Source organism: Mastigoproctus giganteus, chromosome 10 (genome assembly GCF_048544385.1).
Source record: "Mastigoproctus giganteus isolate SK-2022 chromosome 10, ASM4854438v1, whole genome shotgun sequence".
Lineage (NCBI taxonomy): Eukaryota > Metazoa > Arthropoda > Arachnida > Uropygi > Thelyphonidae > Mastigoproctus > Mastigoproctus giganteus.
This window is the reverse complement of record NC_143584.1, coordinates 33,264,738-33,288,283: the sequence shown is the minus strand read 5'-3', so window position 1 is coordinate 33,288,283 and position 23,546 is coordinate 33,264,738. Positions and strand designations below refer to the sequence as shown.

Sequence of the window (23,546 nt, the reverse complement as noted above, 5' to 3'; positions counted from 1 at the left end):
TTTGATACCATCTGATGGTTTGGAGGATTAGGTCTGCGTAATACTGAGCTGTGATGATTTGGTCATGTTCAAGGTAACCAAAGAGGATCTAAAAAAATTATGCCATCATCTTCATTGCTGATGACCACACCCCGAATTTCCTTAAGGGTGGCGATCGATGATGTTTCCGAGTTTCTGGTCCATGCTTTGCTGTTTTGATTCAGATCAGAGTGATGTAGCTATATTTTATCCATTGTTATTTATCTGTCACAAAAGTCCGTCTTCGCGGGTAAAACAAAGTGGTATCGTCACCATTCTCCCCATACCGGGTGGCAAAGGCCCGGGGTTCGAATCCCGTCGATGACGAGGGGAACTTTAAAGGGCTTTATTTCACTCCATAGCTAAGTTAGTCGGTCTCAAGGGTAGATAGCAAGGTTCCCCCCCCCCCGGAACCCGTGGTTTTTCGTCCAGCAAAGCAGGCAAATCGACCAGAAAACATGCGCAATTATGGACATAATATACATGAGCATATGGGTTGGGTCTTGGAAGGCCCTAATATGCAGTTTTTTTGTCACAAAAGTCTTCTGTGTTGACACTGCACATGGAGAGAAAATGCTGACTTTCCAAGGACCGTATGCGCTTCTGGTCGGGCTTCAGTATTCAAAGCACCCATATTGCCGCACATTTTTTTTCATGGCCAGTGTGTTCGTCAGTGCGGCCTGACGACAAGCTACTGATGTCAACGACATGTCGAATGATGACACGACAGTCCTGCAGTGTAATGTCCTGGGTTCTGTTGACAGTTTCTCGATCGGTGCCAGTTTTTTCTCTAATGTTCATCTTCACATGATTCTTCGCCATGTTCAAGGTAAAAGGTTCAAGGTTCATGTTCATACTTGAACCCACGGTACCACTTTGACTATATCATGTGATGGAACAGTTTTTCACCAAAGCTTTATGAATGACGTAATATTGCATTAGAGTATGACGGTAGGTGATGACGTAATATTGCATTAGAGTCCAGTTATTTTTCACAAAACGTTTAATAATAGCTATGACTCAATTTCTCCATTTCTTAAAGAGGTAGACCTCTTTCAGTTAGTTGCTCACCTGAAAAAAATTATGAGTGACCCTTAATTTCGTATAATGTGCATCAGAGTCATGCAGATAAATATATATTTCAAAAGAACTCGAAACTAATTATTTCAACAACAGGGCTAGAGCAACTTGATAAGACCTCGTAAGAAAAATACAATAACAAATGATTTAGACTTCTTTTTGGAAGCATTTTAGAATATCTTACAGTAAATCGAACTTAGACATTATTAAAGTGACGCAACCCCCCACGGAGGTTCATTTATTCTTGATATTTTTGAAGTTGATTGATATAAATTTGTTGAAGCATGTTTCACGAAAGATATAAAGGGGGGAAAGTGGGAGAGAGAGAGAGAAAGGAAGCAACCAATTATAGTAATTACAAGCCTGGAAACCAAATTGGAGTTCGTTTGAAGGTTCCACGCGACCTCTCCCATTTCGGTCAAGGTGAAGTGATTCGAGACCCGGTCAACCAGAAACGTAAGTGTGACAAGAGCGAGACCAGTAGGACAGCGAGTTTCAGTGGAAAGCAGATGGCAATTTTCTCTGTCCAATCATTCAGAACCGTCAGTGAAGAATGCCCCGAGGAAGAGTAATGCGATGGTACAAGCAATGCTAATCCTGCGTGAAATAATCGCATCTTCCTTCAAATGATGTAATCCAGCTGTTTAAAGTTGACAACACACCACAAAAATGTTTCGCGTCGCTCGGGCACGCTCGGTATTTCCCTGCCAACGTTCAGCGTTCTGTGAAAGTCGGTACAAGTTTTCGCTTCAGTGAAACTGATAGCGTTTCATTTGTCATTACCGAGGGTGGCGTACGGAGGTGCCTTTATTCTTCGAGCCAACCGGGAAGAACATAAAGGGGGCGAAAGAAAAAAAAAGTATTCCTGAAAACTTCGGTGCGTTGGTGCTTACGTCAATCACAGCGGGTGAATAATGAGTTTCTTCGTCGATTATTAATGGCGGAAAAAACGCCTCTGTCCCGAGCAACAGTCTATTTCCTGCAGTCTGGGATGCTGTGACAAGGGAAGTGTTCATGGATTTTGTCCTTTTATCTAAAGAAAGTTTGTGTATGGGAGGGATATTTGCAGAATCCCCAGAGTTGTTGTGTCACAAGAATCCTTTCAGACATTTTGTTCATTTGAAGGTTTCAGAATTAAATGTCTGACAACCATCGTTAATTTATTATTACTCAAAATTTTGCACAGAAGCAACTAAGGTTATCAGGCATCGGTGTGCTGTATGTATTCTCCGCTCGATTTGTCAATTGTCTTCGATGGAAAACCCCAGTTTCCTGGAGAGAAATCGATCCAATCCCACCAGACAACGCCTAACTCGATCATGTCATAAAAAAAACGTGGAAATTCCTCCTATCGAGAGGCGATTTGAACCCACCCTTTCATGTAAATTGTGTGGTACTGCATTCAAGGTAGTGGATAATTGCACAGTCAGATATGAAGTTCTCTGAGCAGCGGAGGGATATGGAGGCGACTATCCCTTTGTATAAGGCTATAGGCTGAATCTTGAGTACTGTATACAGGTCTGGAGACCTCCTTTTTGGAATGATGTAAATATGCTGGAACGGGTTCAGAGAAAGTCCACGAGATTGGTGAAGGGACCTAAAATGTGGTCTTACCAAGAAACTCTTCCTTTCTGCAAATTGCAGCGTCTGAAAACAAGACTGGACACTTGCGGGATTTCATTGCGGTGTTTAAGGTCTTGAATGGATTGAGTAAGCTAGATGTTGATGGCATTTTTCCTCTTGCTGAGAATACATACATGAGGAGGGCATAAATTTAAATTGCGGAACAATGGTTGCAAAATATATGTGCGAAAGTTTGCTTTCGGCTAGCGAGTGGTTGATTGTTGGAACAACCTTCCATCTATTGGGGAAGTGGGTAGTTTGACTAAATTCAAGGAAGAACAAGACAAATGTTTGGAGGGGACAGATATAATATTGCAACTTATCGATTTGTATTTATTATTGCAATAAATATTTTTAATATATATTGCAAGCAGAGCATTTATTAGTGCTTTATATTTATTAAGCAAAAAAATAAAAATAAAATAAAAACACTTCCACATCACCTATCCAATTTCTCTAATAATTAATCGAGTTCTGTCATAAATTCATTCAAACTGTCCAAACAACACCAGATGGAAGTTGCTTCAACAATAAACTTCTCGCTGGCTGACAGCAAATTTCCTCACATCAGTCCTGAAACCATCCTCAATAAATTTAAATTTGTGCCCACTTATATGTGCAGTCAGAGTTAGCATCCACAATTCATACAATGAATATTGCATGCAGAAAAGATGCGATCTTGGCCGCATACACAACTGATGGCTCTGATTTCACCTAACATTTGTAAATCACCATGGTCTGACTTCACAGAGATGTAGGCTATCCGGCAAAAGCAATGCTTAGGGGAAGGCCGGAAAGTGAGTTTATTAATCGTTCTGTGGACTAACTAGACACGCGAGGGCTGCCTGTGTTAAGAATGTCTGAAGGAATCAACTTGCGCAATGTTCTCTCTCTGGAGAGTACTGGACGGCTTGAGACTGGTTAATTTCAACCAGATGTAGCTAGACAGTTCAATATTGAGAGTGCAGTCGTCCATGAACTTACGCCTAAGTTCCAAGAGTCAAAGATTGGTACCAGAAGAACTGATGGATGTGGAAATAGAACAACAACTTGGAATGAAGCTAAACTCGACCGATGGCACTCACGTAGCTTTATTCCAACATAAGAACTCCATCTTGACTTCATTTGGACCTCACAGATTGCATAGGAATCTCTTTGTCAACTTCTACCGTATGGAGCAGGGTACACTAGTGTAGCGTCTAACAGATCTAAATAGTCTGATGTACCTCAAAGTACGGAGATGCTCTTTGGAATTCTCAAAACATTTGCCGATTTTTATATCGATGATGTGGTCAAGATTCGAAATGCAATCGGAATGTAATCTTCTTAAATGAGTGCCATGGGTGACTCCGCATTGCATATTCACTAAGTATCACAGCTCCGCCTGGCGGGATTAATTTTATTTTCTCATGTAAAATATGTCATTACCCTATTCCTGAATTACCTCTGTCCAACGAACAAACAAATTTGTAATTTGAAAGTTTGTACCTCCCTTTCACCAAGGTCTGCTTGAAATTGTTTACCAGCAGTCGAAACTTAAAATCAAAGAATGAAATATAGCTTTAATCAGCTAAAAGTTCTTTGCGAAAAGACGTCGCTTTGTAATATTAAACACCTGAGTTTCTACGATCTCGTAAACAAGCTATTTGTTTAATACAAAGCTGTAGAAAACAAATAAGCACGCGCAACTCGCTATCACCGTTGCATTGGGTAATTTACAAAATTGTTCCGTTTCTGGCTTTGCGCCAGATGACCTTCACCTAAGTTTGAAATACTTCGATCGGTCTATCTCCATTCTCAACACTCTTCTTTAAAATTGCCCATTTTCATGTCTGACTTTTAGTTTATACGAAAATGTTGCCTGCGAAAGGTGAATTCCTCTTTCTAATTATCTAAGTGAAGTTAGGATTAAGGTTACTGAGAAGTACCTTTAAGGATCACACTTTAATTTATTTAGCGTTTCATATTCATTAAATGGAGCTTAATGGTCTTTTTGGTGATTCATTCCACGTGTTTCTGACGCCCAAAGCGCCCTCTCTCTTTCTCTGATTACTTCGATTTTTTTTCCAATTTATTGAACACAGGACCTAAAGTATGGTGGAATCTCGTTGACAAAGTAAAGGACATGCGCACTTATATCCACTGATCCACATCTACCTACACATACCAATAGGTTATTGAAGAACGCATATGTCTAGCTTGTTTTCTTGTATATATAAGAAATAATTCGAATGATTCCAGGAAAAAAAACATTGTAAATACCAGAGGTCTGCGCTTTCATTTCAAATATCTGAAAAGCATAAAATGCACCATTTTCCATCCAGGGAAATCTAAAGTGAAATTGCACGGATACAGGGTCAGGTAGAGAAGCTTTCGGGCTGAAATATATTCATAAACTCTGATTACTTTCGTTATTTGAATATTTTTGAATTTTTAGACTCGAACAATACAATACACAAAATGGCATCCGAGTTAGAAATTGGGAAATATATTTTATTCGTAAACATACGTTTTTATTATTTACTGGGACTGAAACCTTGTAACTTGGAGGGAAAACTTTTGAAAACAGAATAATGAACATTATTTTGAATTCCTTGATCACACGATTGCTGCATTTGAATCTTAATTCAGAACATGTAGGATCATTTGGAAAGACGCAGAATGAATCACAATGAATTTAATTTACCAGTATATTAAATAGCTTCAGTTGGGTTGTTTAGAATAAGCTCCAAAGCTGCTAAGGTCATAACATACGGACATCTCTGGTTCATATGTTGTGCTTGTAGGATTTTTCGGGTTAAAAAAAAGTAATCCAACTTTGGGAGAACGAAAACCATGCGGTCCTTCTCTGAAAGAGATAAACTTGACCGCTATTAAACAAGTTCAGAAAAGTTGACCTCATCCCAAGTATATAATAGCAATGCGACTTTTACTCCTGACTGACAGAAGCACTGACCCACTTCTCCAACACGTTGCTTGGCTGTTTCGCTGACAGGCCACATATTAAATAATTTCCGTTGCTGGACCAGCCTCTATAATTCTCCACTGCGAAATTGGGCCCAAAGAAAGTTTCCCACGATGACCCGGTGACCTGGTCACGTTAATGAAAACTTGACCCTTTCTCTGTCGGCCGTAACTCCATCGTAAGTCACTCTCACTTGGGTATTGACCTTCTCACTGGCAACGCCACTCCTACTGGCGCGGCAAAAAACGAAGCGCTCTTCCATCCCACGTGATCATCACTGTAACCAAGTTCAGGGTTATCGTGGTCGGCAGAAGGCAGTCGCTGCTGTGCCAGCGAAAGTATGGTCGCGCACGTGTAACAGTTATTCTAGGTTTTGACGCCGCTGGGAGCACATACACCACAGAGACCACGAGAAAGGAGCGGGATGTGCTGTCCGTGAGCCCACAGTGTTCTCTCAAGTGTATCTGTCCGTTGGATTAAGGAAGTGTTGCCTGTCTGAGCAATGATGACGACCACCTCTGTACTATGTCTTGTTAGCGTCAATTTCCTTTGAGTATTCGTCTCCAGCGGTGCCTCTTCTGCATCACCTGCCGGCATTCTAGTTAGCAAAAGAAGAATGTACACGCATCTGTATCACAGCCTTATCTGTTGTACACTTGGAGTTCTGTTTGCTCTACAAACATCGTATTCTAAAGGTAAATACAGCAGACGCATCTAAGATAACACTCTTAGGATTTAACTTTCAATTCATTTGGTAGATCGCATCGTCTTATTTTGTTATCTGAGTATTATAACCTTAACATGTTATGAAATTGTACAGTCAAGTTTCTAATTTCATTTCATATAAATCTAATCATTAAGGACCATTAAATCACTGATCTGTTCATATATTTTTCTAATTTTACAGTATTTTTTATTCTTTAATGTATTTTAATTATATTCTCTCTCATTTCATTGTTTTGTGCATTTATAAAACGTACTGTTATCGACTTTTGCTGATAATAAAAATATATATAATGAATATAAACATACAATTTAAATGCCACAATCAGAATCATAACAACATGGAATTTACGTTTAAATATTAAATAGCAGAGACTGTTCTGAGTTTGAGTTAAAATGGTAAAGACTAAAAGGTGAACTGAGTATATTCTAAGGTTCCTTCCGAGACCGACTAACTGGGCCACGGTTGAAAGAAGTACATAAAATTCCATGCGCATTATAAAATTCTGTTTTCATAAACGTTTTTATTTCTAATTTCATCTCTATTTCTATTTCTCTTGATGTCCAGTCCGTTAAATGTTTTTTTTCACTCAAACTGAAAATGCTATTTCATTAATATAAGAATAAGGGATATTTAATATTTCTTTTTATTTAAATATTTACCTCCTCTAATATTTTAGAGAAAGTTCTATCCGTCTCGCTTTTTTTCCATAAAAAACGTCATCTGTGTGATCTGTCGGTCAATACACGTACATGCAGCAAAATGTGCTAAAAACTTTCGCCCGAAAACAAGCTAATTAAATACCAAACAGCTTGTGTGCACCACTCTAATGAAAATGATGTATTCAGGAAAAGTTAATAAACCTTTACTGCCTTTGTAATGAACAGTAGCTTGTCTCGCAAGCGTTTTACATGCTCCAAATACGCACATCACACACAGAGTTAATTGGAATGTCGTGGGGTGCCCGCATTGTACCTTGAAACAATAATTATGATGGCAACTTCTGCGGTAGACACTAACTTTAGCCATCGTAACACAATTTGCTTCTTCGTTCAAGGATATAATAATTCTCTCTCTCCTTACACATTCATCTTGATTCAAGTAGACAGCCCGCCAAAGGAAAGCATGCTTATCGTGTTATCTAATTAATGTCCCTTTTTAAGGATCTCCAATCACCTAGTTAGGTAACCAAAAAACATTCCGAGTATAAAAAACGTATAATTGATATGCACACCGAGATCCTTATACAGAAAGTTTCTTTGTGCTGGTAAACATCCACCCATTAATGTTTTTCCCCGCTTATTGTTTGCATTATTAAAAATTGGTAAACCATCTTTCGCTCTCCAGAAATTCGTCTACCATTTTGTAGTACTTTGAAAAATTGTAGTTTTTTTTTATGTTTATGATCGAAACGTGAAGCATGCAGGTGATCCTAAGCTTGCACGAGCCTTCTAGTGCAAGTGGTGCGATGCAACAATGAAATTCAGCGCACGAGCCTCTTTGTCAAAGGTTTATGTAGTTTTTTTTTAGCTTTTTCAGTAGGAAAAAACGATTGTTTATATCACTAATACTTCAGGATTGGGAGGTTTCACATATCAAAAGTGCGCTTCAGTTTAGTGGACGGATTTTATGGAGTTCGTGTTATTATTCTCGAGGGCTATAAAGTCTTGCATGTAGAGAAGGACAGCTGGAAATTTGTAGGCTGTGACGTCAAGATTTAGAAAAACAAAGAATTTTCTAGTAGTGGCCAACATAAATTCCGTTGAGCGTCTTAAAAGAAATTCATTCGCACATCTTCTCTGATTGCAAGTGAATAAAGTACTTTTAAAGTTCGAAATGTTCTTGGCTGATTACATTTTGAGAGGAAGAATTTCTTGAATTTCATGTACACGGCAGTAATAAAAGAAGGAAGGAAGGACTAATATCGCACAATTTTAAAAGTGCAATCAATTATTTCAAACTGACGGAAATATCGACAGATCTCATTTCTTCGGTAAAATACACGAAGTTAACAAAAAATGGTCTGAAGAAAGAGCGAGAACTCGCTTAAAAAATCGAAAAACATTTTAATGAGTCTCATTGATCTCTATTCGCACAAACCTGGCCGCATTGATTTTTCTAAAAGTTTAGAACTTAAAAATGTTTTTTTAATCTCTAGTTTCAAACTTCTACAAAATCTATTTGCTTTAGAAAGAGGAGTCGTAATGGCGCTTCTGTGGGGTGTTCAGCAAATGTCTAGAAAATAAGCAAAAAAAGCTTTATCTGTAATGTTAATATAAAAAATGGTGTGTACAGTATTTACCAAAAATATGGAGACACTAATGGATAAACATTTTTTATGCAATTTTTTGGTTGCCCGTATCTTGTTTGTATAATCACTGTATGCAAATCGATCTATTAATTATTGACTGTAGAGGGTGCTGCGATAGAATAGAAATATATGTTGTTGGTTTTTCGGGACATCAGCAGTTAAGGCTATATTGTGCTAGTATATTATATATTATATCTGCAGATTGTGTGTGTTTAAAGGCAAATTGTCATATTTTGCGGGATGGAAATCTGGAATAACTCGAGTGGAGAAGCCCTCCTCCTTCCTACTGAAATCGACTAATTTTCAGTCTGAATTCATAAGTGGGTCTAAGACCTCATCTGCATAAGTGAATGAGAGAAAGGAACGTGATCAACGTATCCAATGCAGTTCGTGGCCAGAGTATGAAAGGGCAGTATTAATATATAATACTTCAAGTAGTAACCATTCAAGTTTCATATAGTTTCTGTATTTTCTTTTTTTAATTACAGGTCCTGAAATTAACGCAGTTGAGTGAATGAGGAAAGATGGACATTTGTCACCGTGCAGTCATCCAATACTCCGGAAAAAAAGGGACTAACGCTAAAATCAATTCATGAGCAGAATTTAAACGAGGGAGGGGGTGCCTGGAAGATGACTTACGCTTTCGAAGACCTGCAACGTCCATCCCTCCAGAAGTTGATGACAGTGTTCATAATCTGGTGAAGAGTGATCGAAAAGTGACAATTCACTCGGTACATTGCTAACGGCATCTCATCTGAACGTGTGTAGCACATAAATAACAAAGATTCTCGTTGCGAAAAAGGTGTCAGCATGATGGATCTCAGAGTTGTTTACAGTAGATAAATTTCCTTTCAAGGTTTGTAACTATGAATGAGACGTAGGTCCATTTCAGCCAGAGACAAAGGTGTAGTCCAAACAGTGGAAGCTCTTCTTCTCTGCCAAAGAAAGCCAAGTCGATTCTTTCTGCTGGCAAGGTAATGGTATTGGATTTCTGGGATGCTAATGGAATGTTTCTAGTAGATTATCTTCAGAAAGTCCAAGCAGTCACAGGGGAATATTACGCAGACCATATGGGGCGTTTGCGTGAAAATATCAAATAAAAATGCCTAGGAAAACTCAGAAAAGGAGTTTTGTTCCACCAGGAAAACACGCCTGCACACAAGTCTCTCACTGTCATTTCTACACTGCATGAGTGTGACTTTGAAATCTTGGACCATCCCCCATAAATTACCAGATCTAGCACAACCGAACTTTCACTTATTTTCCAATAAGTGAACAAATAGCTGCTTGGCATCCATTTTCCCACCTACAGTGATGTCATTCCAGCAGTGGGAAATGACATCACTGTGGATAGCTGGAATCAAGAGACTCCTCAGTTAAACCCATCATACTCAGGCCACGAACTCTTCAAATGGCTCTTGTATTTTCTCCGTATGTAGGTCACCATTAGGACTGAAGATAAAATTAGACAAAGAGTTCCAAAACGTAACTAATTGATTAGAATTTGAAGTGATTTTGCTTTTTATAAAATTCCATTCTGTTGATTCAGCAAACTACTCGTAATTTACTTTATCACCTTATTAATTCTGCTTTTGTTTATTAAAAGAAATACATTTTCATCTTTAAATTTATTGTCTAAATTTAATTGTTATTTAAATATTTTATAAAGTTTGATTAAATTACAATTTAATTTTAAAACTTTTAAAGATGCTTCTTAAAAACTATTCGGATCTGAATCGAATTTTATCCTGGTTCCAGAATGCCACAGAGGCTATATTACGTTTGAGCTAATAACGGGGTTTGTGTATTCATCACCTGAAGACACTATTGAACTGTTACCAGGAACCTTACAACTAACGGATTGCCTCGAACACTGTCGAAATCATTCCCTTTGCCAATCCATTAATTTCGAAACCGGGCTGTGCGTACTGTTCAGTTCAAATGCCAAAGGAAGGCCGGAAGCCATTACAGCATCTCAGTTTCCGGTGTTTACAATATATGCTCAAAAGATATGTCTTTCAGGTAAGTCAACGATAGTTTTCTATCAGTTTCTGTTCAGTGATTGATGCATTGTGGTATGAATCATGTTTTTGTGATAGAATTTTGTTTTTATAAGAAGGCTCAGCGCATCACTTCTGCTCGGTCAAGTACGATACCTTTGGTGGATTATTCTTAAAATTATTATGTTTATCTACTTCCATTATTTTTTAATATTTGTCAGAACAATGATGTGTAGGTGGGATCCCACCCACGCATGATTGTTCTGTCATCTTAGATGAAATGTTTGTTCCTCATAAACTCCATCAATCTTGCTCCGGAGTCTTACGTAGCTTGTTTGAACTCCTAATTTTGTGTACTCGGTATTCTAATACGTGTTGACGTTATTTCAGGTGGACAAATATGCGATCGCGCATGGCAGTTCGAACGTGTTCGGGGTTATGAGTTGGTTGACCGAGAACGCAAGAGGGAAAACGCCTCGTCAGTGGAGGAATGCATGACGATGTGTTTGTACGAAGAACAATTCGAATGCCGGTCAGCCAACTACCATCTGGCAACCAAGCAGTGTTATCTGAGCGATATGGATAGGCATTCAATCCCCGGAAAAAGATTCTTCGCGCCATCTGCCGAGGATGTAGATTACTTAGAGAGCAACTGCGTTGACCGTAAGTCTTCTTTCCACCAAACACTTATGATATTTCCTGATGGAATCCTTCTGCGCATTCTCCTCATAACTTTTCTTATTTCCTCTGACGTTGGCAATTTTTTCAGAGCCTACTCGTCTGTGTGAATTTGAGAAGATTGATGGAAGAATACTGAAGACGGTGGATGCAGTTTTTCCGGACATACAATCGGTCGATGAGTGTAGAAATAAGTGCCTTAGTGTAAACTACCGCTGCTATTCGTTCGATATGGGGGACCCCACCAACGGCGTGTGTCGTATTAGTCATTATACAGCTTCTTCTCTTTACCACATCCAAGATCCGTACTTGGAAATATCTGGGGCGTCAACCTACGAAACTTCTGCCTGCTACAAAGGTAAGGACGTTATGGAGATCTAATAGATCTGGTGGATGCTGAAATACATGCATTAGCGAATGTGCTCGTATATGTTAAAATTGACAAATAATCCCTTCTTAATAGCATGTCTGGAAGCTTGTCGACGTAAATTATGGCCTTCATCAATGACAAATATCTTGTTTTATCTGTTTTCAGTAACGATCGATTGTCACGCCCGTGAAATGGTAGCCAAAGTGAAAACAAGCAAAGTCTTTAATGGCAAAGTATATGTAAAATCGCGCCCCAATTCGTGTGTCACGGATGTCCTCACCAGTCTGGAGTTTGAGATAAAAATGGCCTATCACGATCTGAATTGCGATGTTAAACAAGAGGTAATTATCAATTTATTCTTTTAATGCGAACATTTGTTTTTTTGTGTAATTTTTTAGCGAATGTTTCCACTGAACTGTAACTTGACAAGACATAAAATGAAGGAAGTTTTTGTTCTTTAAAGTACAGTTTAACATAATAAGAGTTTACATTTAAGAAGAATAATGGATTCTGACACATTCACGAAAGCTAGATACGACAGATAAGTCCTCGATGCCTTGCTATTAAAGGACAAACTAATTTGAGATTTATCTATTTATTTCCCAACAATTCTAAACTTAAAATGTAATTCGAAAAGGTCACAATGAGCTAATACATTTTCTGCATTGATAACTATAAACAACAATGATAGCTGCTTATTTACTTCCGGTTGAACTTTTGATGGTAAACGTCACATTCAGGATGTTGCGTCATATGTGTCACCTATGATGGCTTCTTTGTTTACAGTACATGACAGGTTATGAAGCATATTACATGAAGAGAGATTTACGTTTCATTGTTTATATATGTAATTGCATCCTATGATTAAGTAATGAGTTCTTGTGGACCATCCTGGAAGCTCTTCAGATAATTTGGTCTTATTTACTCCTATTTTCTAGTTCTCATTAAGAGAATTGTAGTTCATTACGTCTGAATAGCAATGAGACAGAATTTCTATAAAAAAAAAGCAATTAAATTCGGAAAAAGGATTTATTATGGTAATAATTCAAAATAGTTAATCATTTAAAGTATTCGTGAATTTCCTTCAGATCTATAAGATGACAGTAACTAGACTTTCATGAAAACGATAATTGGTTTTTTGTTTGACGCCATATTTGACTCCGGATGACTTTATTTTTTTCTTTGCAATTCATTCTTGAAATAATCTTGCAGTTATTATAAGAATTCTTTGTTTTCAATGAAATGCATCAGTTATTACTGACAGATTTTATCGATGTAATCAATACTGAATTTTTAATTAATAATTATATACTTTACATATCAAAATTACAATGATTCAATTGCCAAAAAGCCTGATTATTAAGAGTTATACAATTATCTTTTTACACATGACATAAAGCCAACATACCCTTCTTTTGTTTTATTTTTACTTCTAGAGTTTTGAACAAAGATTAAACCTAGATGAAACTACGGTGTCTTGAAGAAACATTTTATTTATGAAGCAGAGAGTTTCTTTTTGCTTAAAGAAACTTAAGTTAAAAGAAAAATACCTTTGAAACTTTGGAAACTTCATACGATGATAAATGCACGCACTTAAAAGGAACCGATAAGTGTGGGTAGTGTTAAGGAAATTGGACCACACAGAAACATAAAAAGAAGTCCAAGAAATTTCTATTGAATTTAGAACTCCTGGATGTTTGCGAATATTGCCGGGAACCTTTATTTTGTAATGAAGCTTGCTATTGTGCTTTCGGATGGCTAGCGGAACCAAAACCTGACCTAGAGGATAAATTGACCGGTAAAAATGACTACCAGAATTGCCACTTGCGCGAGACAGCTGTCAATACCAAGGCAAGTGCCAATGACTTTCTCTAAGGTGTATTGTCAGCATCTCTTTCAGGTCTTTTTCGCTCGTCAACTGTCACGATGAAAAGTGGTACTTCACTATCACGAGATGATTAGGTCGAAGGTCATTTGTCTGTCCGAAGAAGAGGGGAGGGAGGGAGGGAGGGAGGGAAAGCCGATGCTCTTTCAGGTCGCATCTTCGTGGTAGTTTCTTTCACAAAAGGTGCAGTTAAGAAGAATTTATTTCAAACAAGAGACGTTTTGATAGTTGCAGGAAATTGTTTTTCTTCTCTTGAATCGATTAAGGTGACAACTGAATGTGTAGCTGTTTCGCCGCCTGTTAGACTTAGGCAGGAAGCCAGCATTCCAAGCAGAATTAATTTTAAAAAATCCTTAAACTGTATAAAAAAGTAAATTTTGCCCTATTGAAATTTCCAACGTTGTAATAGGGGCTAAAGATCACGTGCAGTAGTTCCATGCAACCAATTCCAAGAAAATAATGGTTCATTACTTGATTATTCTCTGTACGAAGCCATGTTTCAGCAAAAGGTAAACGCAATTCTTATTCCTTTAAAATAAAGCCTATTTAACAACAAAAAAAGTTTTGCTTCCACACTCACTTTTCCCTTATAATATTATAAATTATTTAAAAATTTCTAAAATAAACAATTGCGATTTCATTATCATTTTATTTATTTATATTTCTACTTTTATGTGCTTTTCATTGCAGAGTACTTCCGAGTTTTCCAATGACATAATCATCCAGCATCATGATACGATTGTTACGAACCAGGATTTAGGCGTCTCCCTCCACTGCAAGTACGATCTGTCAAATAAAACTGTAACCCACGGAGTACTGCTAAGCGTTGTTGGGTTAGTAAGTAATGCATGTCCAATTTTTCGCACATTTTGTTATACAATTCACAAGAGATTTCTAACATATTCCTGCTGGAATAAATATTGATGTTTATTATCCAATGGAAACATTGACGAAACCAACCAGAAACAACATCACCTTCAATATGCTACTGGGATTAACATATTTTCAATGCTGTATTTGTTTATCTGAAGACATGAAACTCGAATCAGAAGAGATTATGTCAAGAGGATGAAAGCAGGACGCTCCAGCAAATCCATCGCTTTCCATGTAACGCAGTTTCGATTCGGTTCAAGATCTTGGATGACTCTCTTAATCTCTTAAGAGAACTGCCATTTCAAAGGGTTTCTTTTGAACCAAATTTATGGAAATTCATCACTAAAATAAAATGGAGGTTATACATTCAGAGATTTAAACAGTTATATGTAATTGTGGTGACAAGAGCAGGGTCGAATAGGCAGTTGCCTTCAGCACTGAAGGAATTTTTCCCCAGGAATTGCAAGAAACTTGATATTTCATCTTATCATAGCACAGTGAAAAGACAACGGAAAAGTGAATGGAGGACGAGATAACTGATAGATTCAATGATCTGATACAGCATTTTGAATCAGAAAATCTTCGTTGGATCTTTAAAAAAGGCAATAAAAACCGAATTCCTGATGACCTTGGATTGAACTTGATCGCTCAGATATCGTACCCAAACGTGATATTTAGTACATGGAAAACAAGTGTACTTGGTTGCTTTTCTAGTATGGAACCAATCTTTAAAGACTATGGAAACCGCTATAGACAAACACTGAAAAGTTATACCAATTCTCAATGCACTTAAGAGACTTTCAATGAGGCTTTATTGGTAGAATCTATTTATCGTTATCCCTGCAATGTATGTGAAGCTTTCAAAGTGTTGCTGACCGATCGAATAAGGAACAACAGTCAAGAAAAGTTCAGGTACAAAAATCACACTACAAAGAGGAATCGGCAAAAATAATTACTTTATCTCCTTTCGAAAGTTGCCAGCAAACAGAGAAGTCAGAATTTTTGCATTAACAATCTTGACATAAGCACGTTCGATCACAAGATAAACATGAAACTCCAACAAATATCAAAACCTCGCTTGAGCGGTGAGTTGGCAATCGTTCTTGGACTCTGGAACGACGAAATGAGGTTCTGTGGAGTGATGGGTCGCGTTGCTGAGGAAAGTAAATTCAGTGTGTGTAAGAGAATTAAATTTATATTTGAAATTTTATTTTATTTAAATTTAAAATAAAAAATAGTTGGTAAAATACACACCAACAGGGATTTTAATGTGTGCAAGGTTTACATTGCAAATACACTTCTGTGCATCAATATTTCTGGATTATGATCAGTAGATTATAGTCCTTTTGAAGCTTAAGTCACCCTTAATGATCCATTCTTTCTGCTATTTAGGGATATCGACTCAATAGGGAGCAGGTACGAAGAGGTTAGTTCGCCCAACGTCACCATGAGAATCACAGACAGACAAGGAAATGAATTAAGAGACGCTGAGGTCGGGGACCCTCTGTTTCTTGTGTTTGAGATCACGGACACGAACAGTAAGTAATTGCAAGAAAAAGTGTTCTTTGAACAATCTTTTCACAGATTAAGTGAATAAGCAGATTTTTTACTTGGTTAATAAATTGTATATAATCTATTGAGTGAAAGATCTACAGAATACGAGTATAAATTTGAACTGTTTTTTCATACGTGATGAGATTTAAAGATTATGAAGTTTAACTGCTGGGGTCAACCACATTTTAATAAATCTTCCTCCCTTTGGTCCCGGACAGGGTCAAGACTTATTGGTAATATGGATATAATGCTTTCAGCGAACTTGAGCGTCCTAATCGTGTACGTGGTACCTGCTACTTCGCGAGTGGGCGTCCTCTCGTAGGGCTCAGTGGTAGGTGAGGTACTTAAGTCATTAGAAATGTGTATTTTACTCCTATGAGTAATATAAATCCCTTAATTTCTTCTGGTACCCAAACAATGCCTCATCTAATTGATTAGGTAATACAGACAACACCTCTGTAAGAAGACCTAGAAACGAAGACACACCATTATTAGTGACGGTGTCACTCATTTTACATTTTCTCATTCTCCAGTCTACCGGAGAGTTGACAACCGGGAAAATATCACCCTTCTTTATCCATAAAGGATTAAAATGGTTTGCAGGATTATTTTGAGATCTTTTAGCCTCGTGTGCCAAACATTAACCAAACAATTCTGAAGGCCACATCAATAGGGGTAATACCTATCACCGTAACCCTACAAAAAAAAAGCTGAACTCGTCACGTGATGTCATTTCAGATTGGGATCATCGAAATGTCTCTGAAGAAGAGGTCTTCTCTGAATTGAAAGATCAAGGTGTGACAGCTGTCAAGTGAATATCTCCTTTGTAGTCGAGTTCTCATTCTTACATTTAACGCCTCACGGCCTCCAAGTTCCATCAGGGAAGCTTACTTAAACTGCCCAGTAAGGATATACAGTGGTGCTCAAAAACTTGCAGAGTCGTCCAGAAAAATGCAGCATCTCCATAGTGATCTCTAATTGTGAGAAGTAATTTTGTCACAAGAATGTCCTGGAACACCTCAGGATTCACTGTACCTTTCACAAATTCAAAACGACCAACTCGCCTTTGTGAAGTAGCCCCATATTATATGAAATACTGAATGCTTCACTGTTTCCTTCTTCGTCTAACAGTCTGCTGGCCGCCCGAACCATGTAAGTTGAATTTTGATTCATTGGAGAAAAGAACATATTTCCGCTGATCCTCAGACCAATTAGCCTGCTCTTTTGCTCACTTTAGACGCCTGGACTTTCATTTCTTGAGTCAAAAATGGCTTTTTTCTTGGGCGACGTGCTACTAATTCTGGTGAGGAAAGGCGTTTAAGTATTGTAGCAGTACGTACTTGCCCTTACTTCTATATGCTCCCTCCGTGTTGTTTTGGTATTTGTCGACGAGGATCTTCTGTTTCGGACACACAGAGGGGCTAGAAATCTGTCCTGCGCTGCAGAAGATATTCGTACACGTCCACTTCCTTTCTTTTTGTTTAGCTTGACAGTTTCTGATAATTTTCGCAATAAACATGCCACTGTTGACTGCTTTCAGTGAATTCTTTGAGCTACTTCATGCGTAGAACGTCTATCTGTATTCAACGCAGCAACGCTTTTTCTATGAGGTGTTAATTGCGAAAACAGCCACTGAATGGCGCAGAATACTGTATTTGTGGTATATGCACTTTATTTATACTGCCTCCAGGGTGATGTAGTCGTGTATTACATGTGAAATCATCTAATTGAGCTTGCTAGAAATGTATGATGTAATAGGGTAATGCTATTACAAAACATATATGTTGCATTGCCAGCGTTCATAGAAATTTAGATTAATTTTGCAAGTGATGCAATTTTTTTGAGTATCAGGGTACATTTCAAATCCACTGAGGTGTTTTAAGTGCCAAAAAATATCTCCACTCTCAACAGCCTGTCTTGCCAATCCTGCCTGAACTCGATGTGGTGCCTAAGACCGCAAGGGCAAGGAATGTCCAGCTTCTAAGTCAATTTGTACAAACAACCAAAGAGAGCACCCTGTATACTATCGAGCATACCAGAGGTGGAAGGAAGACAATACGATCTAAGCCGAGATGGTGGAAGGAAGAAAAATAAATTCAAAGACTGAAAAGAGAGCTGACCATCTCCTATCAAGAGGCCAGAAAACGCATCCAAGCAGTAAACAGCAGCACGCCGTCATACAACCAGAAAGTTTTTGGAAAGTGTGCCATCGGAACAGAAAGGGAGATGACTATACCACTGTCAGAATCGTTTACTCCTCTTTCCTGCCATTTATCGAAGTCGTTAAAACCAATTCAAAAGAGCCAATCAACTGCCACACCCGTATCCATACCTCCAACAGTACCACCTCTGAACAAAAGTGAGTGAGAATGCAAAGCAGTCAAACCGCTACCATATTAATCACAAAAGAAATGGTTGCACAATAGAGGAGAAGGAGGCGACAGAAAACTCAGTCTTGGAACTTTTTGCGGAGAAAGAAATGGACACAAGACAGCGTATATACTTTCCCAAAAAAGATAAATCCGAGGCTGAGAAAAACAAACTGACCGACAGATCCATCAAGCCCAAAGAATGGCTAAATTCCTAGACTGCAATTGTCTTGGATTCTGGAGACAAAATACTGACGAGCATGAATCAGTTTGCTTTTACTTAGGGGAGATATATCTGAAGACAACTGAAAACCCTTGCAGAAGGGTTTTAAATGACCATCTGTTCCATCTATTTGCCACCTGGAACCGATGTCCACCCCTGAAAGACCCTGATGATATTGTTTTGCAGTTGTCGTCCTCTGTCCTATTTCTTGGAGATTTCAGTGAACATAACACCCTATGGGGGTAGTACTGACATTAATAGAAGAGGACTGTCTTAGAGGATATGCTCATTGGCAATAACCTCTCCCTTCTAAGAGTGGCAACTAACACCTTCTTCAACAACTGGTACGTTTTCTGCCATTGATCTTTCTATCTGCTTTCCTTCTTTCTGCCCTTCAGAGGCGGTGGAGTGCCCACATGGAAGTGATCACATTCTTGTGTTATCATCCTAATTAGAGGCAGACCGTGTCTTCCTTTTAGGTTACAGTGGTGGAAGATTGATTAGGCTGAATGGAAGGCCTTTCAACATTTATTACTCTCATTAAATTAGTAATTCCTCTTTTTCATAAATATACCTTTATTAGTTTTGATTATCCACCTAAAAATATACACTGATGAAACTGTCACACGTTTCAGGTCCGTATGAAATTTTTGCTCGAGAGTTAATTGCATTGGACGGGACAGACAGCAGTGAGATTCTTTTGATCGACAGCCTTGGGTAAGCATCTTTAAAAGGTCTCATTTCTAACATTAACCGGTAGTATACAAACAGTAACCTAATTTTTATATTTAAATGCATTATAATATATTTACCTTTGTTTTAACTAATACATAAATCGTAAAGTAAAATATGTAATACTTTTTCTTTTGGAACTTTAATCTTTAGTAAACAATGAGAGATGGGATAATAGAGAATTTCTTAATGTTTCTCAGCCAAGAACGGTCCATTTTATCTTTGTTAGGTGTCCCACTGATGGCACTATTATGGGTCCTCTCGAAAAAATAGAAAACGATGGGCAGAAACTTCACGCTCCTTTCGACGCGTTCAAATTCCCGACTTCGGAATTCGTACAATTTAAATCTCTGGTGACTCCTTGTATTCCATACTGTGAATCGGTAAGTGAATGAATACAGCTCATTTAATTAGCAAAATCAATACTCATTCAATCCATTGCAATATTCGAGATAATAAGTTATTAACTAATTCTTGAACCAGTTAACAACTCGACATTTGTTACCTATTAATGCCATGCTTCAGCGATTTTAACTGCCCTTTGAAAAAGCGCTGCTAATGAAGCCGCCTTTTTCCACGGGAAACAGCATTTCTTAATGAAATGTCATTCCTGTCCTCTCGTGGTGAAATCTAGGTAACGCTACTGTGGCGACCGAGTTGAGGGCGGGATAACCCCTAGCTGGATTGGGAGAAGGCCATCAGCTCCGTTTCAGGAAGCAACTGCAGAGACGTCCGAAAATTATAGGCTGCAGGAAATGACAGTCCCTAGTGGGCTTGCCTGAAGGCCAAAAGTAGCGGTCTCACAGACAGGCCAAGGCAGTAATCAGCTAATCATACAAAACGCTGATTAAAGATCCCAAGGAAAAGAACAATCCTAAGTGAATTAACGGACATAACCTTTGGAAATGAAAAAAAGGACAAGAATCGGTTTCTGCCATTATACGAACTATGTGAGAAGACAACTGGAGGCCAAAGAAGTGTCTAAAAAGCTGAAGTCATGGCCCTTCAAGAAATTAAGAATTTCAAAAGTTTCTGGCAGGTAGCACTAGTTTAATAGTCAGTTTTTAAAATGGAGTCTTTAACTGCAGAGAAGAAAACAAAATATTCACAAGGTCTACGGAGATGACATTTTTGCTAGAAGTCTGTTGGATAACAGGTCAAACGTAGGCGTAGATGTGCACAAGAACAAGAAAAAAGTTGACCTCCAATGTCCCTCTGCTCAGTCAGCGGTCGCGTCAGCAATTACATCAAACGACGTGCGGACATTATACGTAGGAAGTGGTGTGCGTGACTTAAACAAGTCATTGGTGCAGAAGTGAGAATGCCATAGTTATCCATCTGGGTTGAGGAAGTTGTCGGTGAAATTAAAATATGACTCCTAGAGATTGAAGATGAATTCTACTGACAAGAAACAACAGTCCTTGTGTCCAGGTGGAGTATGATATGAATGTATAAGAAATTATACCAAAATATATACATTGATTTTTCAGTTTTTATAATAGGAAAAATGTAGCAAACCTTTTCTGTAATCTTGGTAAATAAAAATATTATCATTTAGATATTTGATACAATGTTTCTTGTCACAAATAACTCTTTGGAGTTGAATTATTTTTATGTGGTTAATGCTGAAACTCTGATTCTTAAAAGAACTGAAACACCTTAGATATTAATGATGACTGATCGCTAAATTATTTTTCTCTAATATCTTTAGACTCGGTGCTCGTCACAGTCAGGCGATAAATTTTCCCGAAAAAAACGAAATCCCACAAAGAGAAGACAAAGACGGGGTACGGAAAAAGATGACATAATCGTGACGCAGTCCATCAAAATTATGGATAAATTTGGATTCGATAAAAGGAAAGAGGAACTGAGCAGCGAAGACTCAAAAACCAGACGTGTAAGCACGAAAGGTATGATGTGCTCTAATCTCTAAAATGTGTTCCTAATTTATTTTTAAGTAAAGTATTAATTAGCTTCCATTATGTTTTAATTAGTTTCCGATTCGATAACTTTAGGAGAATAAAGCTCACAAAATTCTGAATTAAATGAGCCACGTTCTCTTAATTACTAAACAACCTTTTATTATGATTATTTATCACTTCCAGGGAATTCATCCGATAACCCAAGCTGTCTAAATGTGGCTGGTTTGATTGTGGCCTCGGTCTTCTTTCTAGTCACCCAGTTAATAATTCTACTCGTATGGGGCCGCTCCTGGAGGAGAAAGAAAAAGAGAAAAGCATCTAAGCACTCCACCTGGAACAACATTGACATATTATGCAAAAATAGAAGTAAGAATTTTGTTAATACAATATCATATTAATTATGAGGGATTAGGTATCATATTAAATATCTTAACAAATACTTTTCTCTAATTAAATGTTAATAACTGAAATTGATAAAGTAATTTTGAAATCTATTACAATGTGGAGGTTAAATTTTTAATTCTTAACTGAAATGGTAATTGAAAGGATAAAGAATAATTTATGATCCTTAACATGTTCAGTTTATGATCTTTATGATCCTTAAAGGTGCAGTTTATGATCCTTAAAGGTACAGTTTATGATCTTTGTGATCCTTAAAGGTTCTATTTATGATCTTTATGATCCTTAAAGGTTCGGTTTATGATATTCATCCTCCTTAAAGGTTCAGTTTATGATCTTTATGATCCTTATTTTTTCAATTAATTTTGAAAATCAAGGTTCTTTCAATTTTATAAAGCAAAAGAACATTATTCATTAATTACTGTTATTCTAATATAATAATTTTTTAAAAATAATATAAATTAAGTTAACATACTCTACTAGAAAAGTATTTGTTAAGATGAATTATTTTTATCATTTTACATTCTAATAGTGATTATGATTAAAAATTAAATTATTTTTTAAACAGACAGTAGATATCCTGAAAATTATTACTACGATAATCCCAGCGATTCTCCTGTTTACGACGTGGTCTATAACGTTCCCAGGTTAATGCCCCGGCATTTCTAAGATGAACTGCGGTACAACCACAGATTAAATGGCAAGTACAAATTAAAAAATACTCATTTTAATTAATTGAAATTGAGAGAACTTACTTATAATCATTAAACAGAATTATAAACAACAGATAATTATTGTTTTAATTTAAATCTGATATGGATGCGTCCAGAAACTCTTTGATCCAAAAATCCGGAATGGTTTATGAGTTATACATTTGACGTCTCTATCATTTTTTTCCAGTTGACTTGAAGAAATTTAACATGGAGTCAACAGGAGAAAGTTCTACCTCTGAGATGTGACAGTTTCTTTTGGCACTGAGAGGATTCTGTAGAAATAACTGAGAGATGTCTTTACCTCCAAAGAGGAATGCAAAAAAGACTTTGTGCGAAACGCAGAGAAATAGAAAATTGAAGAAATGTCAGAAAAGATTTAAATTTTGTACAAATAAACAGATTCATAAAATTCGCCATTTTTCCATATTCACTTAGGAGATTGCTATTTAAATAAATACCAAGTTATATTTAAAAAATGGAATGATATTTGTTCAGTATCTATTGCTAAATTTATATTTCATCACAGAAATATTAAGATAACATCGACTTACGAGTTAAAATATAGAAGGAAATATAATTTTATGATTACAGAAACTTTGAAATATTTGCTGAATCAGCACTGCATTTTATTTCTTAAACAGCAAAGTTTTCCTGTTTTCAGTTTAATAAATATATAGATCATGAATTATTACTACTCTTTTATTGTATTAATCAAAGCAGAAACATGAAATACGTAATATTTTTTAATTATTATTCAAATCCAGAAGGAAATAAATAAAGTATGTTATAAAAATGTTGACCACCTACCACGATTTGAGCCACGATTTGCTATTTGTTTATTCTGTTAAATCACGGAAGATCCGTGAAATACGTGATGCATTTCAATTTTTATTAAACTCCAGGAAATAACTAAATTATTACAAAAACATTAGCGAATATAATTGGAACAAAGTAATTAATTATTTATTTTTCACTTCTGTTATTCACTTGATTCTCCTCCAAACATATCCAGTTAAAAGCCTCCCTTGGAATGGTTGGAGCACGCATCGTGGGGAGGGTTGCACTTCTCTCTTTTTGTCTTCCACCAAATTTTGCTTTTCCCCCCCT

The 23,546-nt window shown here is 37.2% G+C and overlaps 1 protein-coding gene across 1 annotated transcript; it reads left to right on the top strand.

The window, feature by feature from the left end:
* The first annotated feature begins 6,051 nt into the window (after positions 1-6,051).
* LOC150078958 (uncharacterized) lies at positions 6,052-22,395 on the top strand. Its single transcript, XM_090382901.1, has 12 exons — positions 6,052-6,381; positions 10,480-10,743; positions 11,112-11,384; positions 11,491-11,757; positions 11,935-12,110; positions 14,345-14,487; positions 15,920-16,065; positions 19,309-19,390; positions 19,635-19,788; positions 21,117-21,315; positions 21,511-21,693; positions 22,295-22,395. The coding sequence occupies exons 1-12, from the start codon at positions 6,303-6,305 to the stop codon at positions 22,393-22,395; spliced, it is 2,067 nt and encodes a 688-aa protein (XP_090239027.1). The 5' UTR covers positions 6,052-6,302.
* Positions 22,396-23,546: the final 1,151 nt, after the last annotated feature.